At 34.5% G+C, this 7,736-nt stretch overlaps 1 protein-coding gene across 1 annotated transcript; it reads right to left on the bottom strand.

Moving 5' to 3' along the window:
* Positions 1-4,270: 4,270 nt before the first annotated feature.
* On the bottom strand, positions 4,271-6,052 carry LOC131932910 (uncharacterized). Its single transcript, XM_059289800.1, has one exon. The coding sequence runs from the start codon at positions 6,050-6,052 to the stop codon at positions 4,703-4,705; it is 1,350 nt and encodes a 449-aa protein (XP_059145783.1). The 3' UTR covers positions 4,271-4,702.
* Between the last annotated feature and the right edge of the window lie 1,684 nt (positions 6,053-7,736).

Here is a 7,736-nt window from a genome sequence, read left to right as displayed (position 1 = left end):
TCAGAAAATGATACCTGCGAATACCATAAAAAGTGTTTTGCCATATTTTCATAAAGTCCATTAGTTTACATCATTGCTTTTTTGTTGTTTAGATTTTCCGATTGCATGCCATAACACAGAAAACACATTCAATGCTTGACAATTTTCCATAGTTTTAATTATTCATCTAATCCTAATATTTTTGCTCTCAGACGTTTCAAGCTGTGCTTAACGTTACATATACTTAATTTTTTAACTTGTAATATCAATAAAATTTGATAGAGCACTAAAACCGCAATTTTAACTCTATATATTGTTTGTTTAAGAGTGCCTTGCATATTAAAATAACGATCTTGACGCAATTCCATACGACCTGACAACTTAAAAAAAATCATTTTCGTTTAAAAACATCTCCTTTTGTACTTCTCCCCACTACCTCCCGTATTACCCCTTATTAGCCGCGAATTAATAATAATTAAAAAGTGAGAACTTGTGAAGATTCCATCCACCCACCCACTATCTTAATTACGTTGCTTTATTGTTTACTTTTTGTAAACTTCAAACTTCCTCGTTTCGTGTAGACGTCTTTAATTTCTTTCTTTAACTATCTCACTGAAACGAAAATCACATTTCTGATATCTATAGAAAAAATAATGTCATTTACGTTCTCAAATATATATTTCAAAATGTTGCTTTTTATGTTTGATCGAACATTTGCGAAATGCTTAAAGTGCAATGGAAAAAAGACCGAGTTTTAAAAAAAGGACTCACCGGCCATTTTAATTTTAAAATCGATAAAACCTGTCCAGGTAGATACTTTCAGAAGAAAAAAAAAATCGATGGCTAATTTTTTTCTGCTGTAAAACACGGTTGAAATAACATGTCAGCCATCCAGCTTCCTGTGGTCACATTTAAGTTTATGACATGCATACCCTTGGAATACACTGGCATTTTATAAACATTATACTGAACAGTTAGCACTACTAACTATTTTAAAGACGATATTTAGTCATTATATATTTAAATATATTGCAAAACTTATATATATATATATATATATATATATATATATATATATATATATATATATATATATATATATAGGCATAGACAAACACAGACAGACAGACAGACAGACAGACAGACATAAACATAGGCATAGACATAGGCATCGGCAAGGACACAGACATGTACATGTACGCTGAGAAAGAGACATACAGATAAAACCTTGTACAAATATTAATCTTGTAACACTAAACTAAGGTAACACAAAAGGAAAATATCTGTCTCGCTGGAATATGAATATGTTATGTTCAGGCCTCAACGGAGGGGAGGAAAACGTACAGTTCTACAGCACAGCTGAATACAGTCTGGTACATTTGAGAACTCTTATAAAGAAGATAGCTGAAATTTTTTGTAAGATCGAAAGAAATGTTTCAAATACTGTTAAGGAAGTGGGGTGTTAAACCTTTAACAAACAGTATCACCCGCTTACAGCCTACACGAGCAGACCATGATTTTGATGTTTGAAATAAACGTTAAGTAACATGTTACGGCAATGAAAGCTTGATATTTCAACTGTCATTTCAAAATTACTGGTAATAAATAACTTCTCATACGATGGTTGGTATTTCAGCCAAATTGAACAGTGTAGCTCTACTTTACCATTCTCTATCAACTCACTCCTTAAACACTATGTGACTAGCCTCTTTTATCAAAATTAACTTGTCTGGCTCAATTAATGTTAATTGCGTTGATCTCAGTTTTTTGGGCACGAGATGTAACTATTGGTTTGTCTCCACTTCATATTGGCAATATTATGAGCAACTAGTGCAGAAATGTAAGAAATGTAAATACAGATATATATATATATATATATATATATATATATATATATATATATATATATATATATATATATATATATATATATATATATATATACTTTTTAATATTCTGAGATTGTAAAGACAAATACATATCCATAATTTGATTTTAAAAGGGAATAGTACTAGTCTATATTTGATTTCCGTGGTGATCGCCTTGAATCGACACCCCTCAGATAGAAGTGCTACTAACAAACAGTTGCTAGAACCACTAGAAGCACAGCTTGATAGCAGCGTGAGTTAACAGTAACCGGGCACAACTAGCTAAATTAACAAACACAAAGTTAAAAAAACCGGGAGTGACTCCCCTAAACTTTCTCGAATATTCTTATATAAAATAACAGGGGAACTCGGGCTATAGACATGATTTTTAATCCATTTTAAATACTTAAAGTTTTAAAAATAGAATAAAATCTCGTAGACAAATTAATTGCACACCAAGTGAACGCGAAATAAAAAAGCGCATAATAGTGCGCAATATTATTAGTACTTTTAAAATTTACATTAGTTTTTTGAGAAATCGGAAGTAGCGTAAATTACTACTTCCGGTCAACGGAAATTACTCAAAATTTAACAGAAGGTAGAGAATTAGATCTTTTACTTACATGTGAAATTTCATTTATCTATCTGAAATAGTACTCAAGTTATAGGCTTTTGAAAAATTCAAAGTAGAAAAAGTACCACTTCCGGTTATCGGAAATCGCTCAAAAGTTGATACGGATCTACGATTTTGATAAAATACTTATATATGAAATTTCATCAACCTAGCTGTAACGGTACTCAAGTTATCGTGTTTACACACGGACACACAGACAGACACACACACACACACACACACACACACACACAGACATACGGACAAGATTGCAAAATTATGTTTTTCCGTATCAGTGAGGTGTAAAACGTCGAGATTTGTAAAAATCTCGATTTTTTTTTTGCACGATTACAATACTTTCTCTATACTACGTATATACGAGAAAGTAAAAAACCAAAGACACGTAGACCAAAACGATGACAGTGCAATGTGTATTTGGGGTAAGGTATTTAATTTAAAATAGAGACTAACGCATTTCTTTATAGTTATATAGATAGTAGTACATTTTTATATTTGAAAACTATTTTTCCCCTGTTAGCACATAAATAAAAGTGGGTTTTATGCACGTGTTTATTAGTTTATTTAGGTCATTGTGTTAAGAAACGGAGTAATCTTATAGAATTTAAAGGAAGTAAATCGAGATCGCGCACATGTGGTATCCTTTCCGAAAATACAAAATAGGGAGTGTATCAGTAAAATGTCTATAAATGATGTCACATCATTACAGGCGATTGTAATATCTATTCCCATCACCAATTGTAACACTTTTAACCAGACCTACCCATTATATATAGCAATACTTTGAACATGTTTTCCAACACATTTTTAATTCATGTTACATCAAATCTCCCCCTTCCCTAGCCAAACTATATATTACATTATTATAGAGCGTGCCAGAATTGATTAACTAGCAATGCCTGGGTTTGTAACTAGAGCTTTTCTGCAGATATTGGTTGATGTTATATGCATCATTACCATCATCCATTCATTTTCACCATAAAAGTTATCGTGTTCAAAAATGATATCAAACTCTATAGTTTCAGTGTTTAATAAAAAAAATTATAAATAGATTATTTGTTTCTGTGATCACGACAAAAGCGTAACCAAAAAAGAAAAAAAATACAGACATCTCAAATTTCACATTTACAAATGTTAGTGGGTTCTAAAGGAAAATGATTAAATAGCTGAGCTAAATAAATGCTTCCTAAACGCGACGTCATTCCTAAACAAAACACAGTCTAAATTCTATTATATCTTTGTTTTAAGAACATCTCACTTCTTTCTTAACTTTCTATATTTTAAATATTTTGTTCCCCCCGCAGTCATTAATCCAACTTAGTGCGTCAGCGTATTCATAATAATCACAGTGTGGGTGGATGTGCCTCTCTCCCCCGCATTATGAATGGATGCTATCTATCAAGTATACATGATCTAATCAAATGTTTCAAAACGTAATCCCCTATAAAACAAAACACCCACCCTTACAATTGAGCATGAATATTGGATAAAACAGTAATGATTGTGCACATGATTTGAGATAGATATTGAATACACGTGATACAATAAATAAAGGCTGGAAAACAATGCACCAGTCTACTCACTAGTGTCATAGAATGTTGAAAGTTATTTACAACAGTGCACACACTAAACACAGCCAGTATAACAGTCTGTGTAGTACATAGCAAATTAAAGTATATTTACTTTTTAGTGCTATAATACAAAAGTAAATTTGAAAGAGCAAATAATTTGGAAAAGTTTAAAAAAAAACAACACATTTAAACTAAATCACAATATATACACATGCTTAAAAAGGTTTGTATTGATAATTTGAACAAATAAATTAAAGTTATTTTGTAAGAAAACAGCAGTGTATTTTTTGTTAACTGAAATAGTCAATGCTTATCTACACAGACTCACCATGAATATTTAAATAATGTGCCATAAGAAAACAGCCCAGTTGATCGTGCACCAATCAATTCAGGCTAAATGACTCACCATAAGGAAACATTTTTATTATTTACTGCTATGTCAAAAACAAATCCGATTTTGCATTAAAACATGTTGTAGCCTCTCGTAGCGATGATATTCAACAATCCGAGAAATACAGTACTATTAAACAAATATTGTCAAATTAGTATTTGGTGACCTCATTAGCAGAACCTGTCTTCTCACGTTGACTAATCCTGCTGAAAACGTGAGCACGTAAATGTATGCATGATCTAGTGTTGTACACCAACTTTATCTAAACCGACGTTACGGTTTCTTCGTTGTTGTTACACAGCTCGTAGTCCACTTGTCTGTGCGGCGAACTGCTTTCCTCTGAGTTAAAAGTTGGCCTCATTTCAAAAACTTTAAATGTTCGTTTTGACGAGAAACAACAGAAAATTACTCTTAAAAGGGCAGCAAATTCCCTTCGAAATTCTTTGGAGCAAATGAGAAGCTGAATTCCCAATATGGCGTGATTAAGGCTTGAAAGAAGTTCTGTAATTTTTTTTGTCAATTCAATCTGCGCCACAAAGTCTACGCTTATCCAACTGGTAGGCACATGAATATCAAGTACATTGGTCACAGTAGCAGGCGCATTGAGAAAGAAAGCAGTGAGAGAAACAACCATTACCGTCACTATGAAGCTGTCCTGGCAGCCGTCGGCTGGGTGGCTAATAACAACCTTCCTTCCGTGCTTCAGGCAAATAGCAACACCCTGGGCTATGTTGAGACACAGCAACAAAAACAGGGGCAGAAATGTATAAGCAGTCGCCGACAACCACGGCCATATCATTTTATGAAGATCATGTGGCTCCAGTGCCACGAAACATCCTTGTTTCTGTAGCTCGTATGTCCACATGGCATGGATACTGACAACTGTCAGTCCTACCATGATGGCTAAAACAGCAGCCTTGGCAGAAAACACAGTGCATGGATTTTGTGAATTAGATCTTGAAGTTAAGTAGACCAAACGATCGATGTTCATGGCCACGACAAACCACACACCACAATAAGTAAACACATTGTTGATAAATGTCCACAGTCGGCAAGTCCAGTCCGCTAAGTACGTGACATAGCTGAGTTTGAAAATTTCACACATCCATATGACACCAAGCATGAAGTTGAGAACACACAGATTAGCAAGAGCATATGCGCACAAATAAAAACATACTGAAGCACGTCGAAGTTTTTTTCTTCTAAGTACAATAAGAGCTATTAAGTTAGTGATATTACCTATAATTATAATCGCAGGGCTCGCATAACGGAATAGTTCCTCCAACATCTTAAATTCTCGCCTGTTTACCAATTGTGCATAAAAATCTATAGCAAAACTGTTGTTATAAGAGTCTAGCTTGTAACCACCCCCGTCGTCCAATGTATAAGGGTAGTCTTCAAATGCTCGAGCGAGGCCGGAACCATTTGCAATTAGTTGGCCGGTGGCAGCCCCGTAACCAGAGGAAGCAAGCCCGTCGTGAGCAGCGCTATTCCTGCCGCCGCCGATCTGACTCGACGCTGCCGTGGACAGCAGTAGTTGCAGGCTACGTAATGTTGGATCATCGCCGTCACTCGCGTCCTGGTAGTACGTCAACTGGTCGTCAGACAACATCGTCACTGTGGAGAAAACCAAACATTTTAGTTTCAAGCTTTCGACCGACGGTTCTATCTGATAAACACAATGTTAAACATTCTATTTTTACTTTTGTGAAGGCGAATAAAAACTAAATAACCAAAGAGAAAAGCTAGCAGTCATAGTAAATAAGTGTAACATCGGGCATGTTATTGTAAAGATGGAATAATTTTGCGTTTAGTTGGTGTTAAATGATTTAATTACCATATAAATCCTATAAATCCTGTAAAGTGATTTATCCCTTTTAAAAAAGTGAGACTTCTTTTATAGACGAATGCAAGTTAGGATAACCAACCAACATCTGACTGTTTAGACTATTATATCCATATCTTACCCTCATATGTGCAGATACATCTGCCTGACTTGACCTTTAGCTCAAATTGTTTTTACTAGGTGGTCGCGTTTATTTCTTACAAAACGCGAGTTTAATTCAGACATTTTGCTCTGGTGAGAATGGAGGAAGGGAGAGGGGGGGGGGGACTGAAACTTCCGGTGGAGTGTTGAAGTATATTGAATGTTATTTTCCTTTTTTCCATTGAAGGGGAGGGAAGCTTTAGCTACTAAGTGGGGGGGGGGGGGATGTTGTGTAGTATCCCGCCTAAAAGACACACTGTGCCCAGTAACAGGATTTTATTTTAAAATATTTTCAGTTTTTGAAACCATTACAATAATTATACAAGTGGCAGCAATACATGTCAGCTTCCCGCTTGCATTGAAAAGTCATACTTATTAAACAGTCTTAAAAAAAATCTTAGTTGTTGTGGTTACGATCAAGTTTTGATGAACTCAAACACCACACTGCTCTTATTTCCATCCAACTTGGTGTTAATGGTAGTGGACATCCAATGATTGGTTTTGATGTGGCTCTAAACTCAATGTCAAAGGGTTGGTTTTAATTGAATTCTATTGTCTGACGCTTCCTCCAAGTAAATGGTTTTCCTAGCTGTAGGTTAGTGGGGAGCTTTGAGGCGGGGTTTTTTTTTCATGTTGGCATTACAGATGTTTTACGCAATTCTCTTTAAACCTACTGTGAAAAATTATAGTATTTGCGTATGATTCTTGTATACGATAACATTTTACATGGTTTTAGTAATAAACAGCACGTTTTCACTTAGTAAAAGGTACATTTCATTACGTCAGATTTTGAATGCCAGCTAGAAATGCCAGATAGAAACACCTTTTACAGCCTGAAGCTTAGGTCAATCAGTGTAAACATCGAATGTTAATAAGGTTGTCGTTCATTACACACACATGTAAAGACATCGTATGTGTCGTAAACTGTTAGTTTAATTAGCACCCAACTTAAATGTAGGTTACTAATCTGAACTGTTTACTATAATAATTAAACATTCCCTGTTGATGAGTACAAATCACATTCATCCCTGGCAATTGTTATATGTGGACTGCTATTCTAGCTGAGAAACGTTACCGTATAGGGCACACCCTGAGTACGTTAACGCAATTTTTTAAATAATTTAAATGTGTATGTACGTTTATTGGTTTATTTCAATTCCCAACATTTTAACAAGATACTAGAAACCATAGGTACGTAAACATGTTTTTCTTGGTATGTATTGTCTCATAAGCAGTCGTGTGTACTTCGGAATTATATAACAATCTGATAAACCATTGCTTTATGTACAATTTAGGTATACATTATAAT

The sequence above is a fragment of the Physella acuta genome, unplaced genomic scaffold (assembly GCF_028476545.2).
Source record: "Physella acuta isolate Inbredline_101_S28 unplaced genomic scaffold, ASM2847654v3 ptg002314l, whole genome shotgun sequence".
NCBI lineage: Eukaryota > Metazoa > Mollusca > Gastropoda > Physidae > Physella > Physella acuta.
Note: the sequence above shows the minus strand (reverse complement) of the source record. Positions and strands in the feature narration are given on the sequence as shown.

Coding starts and splice junctions, on each gene's coding strand:
- LOC131932910 (XM_059289800.1), bottom strand. CDS start 6,052: ATGTTGTCTGACGACCAGTTGACGTACTACCAGGACGCGAGTGACGGC.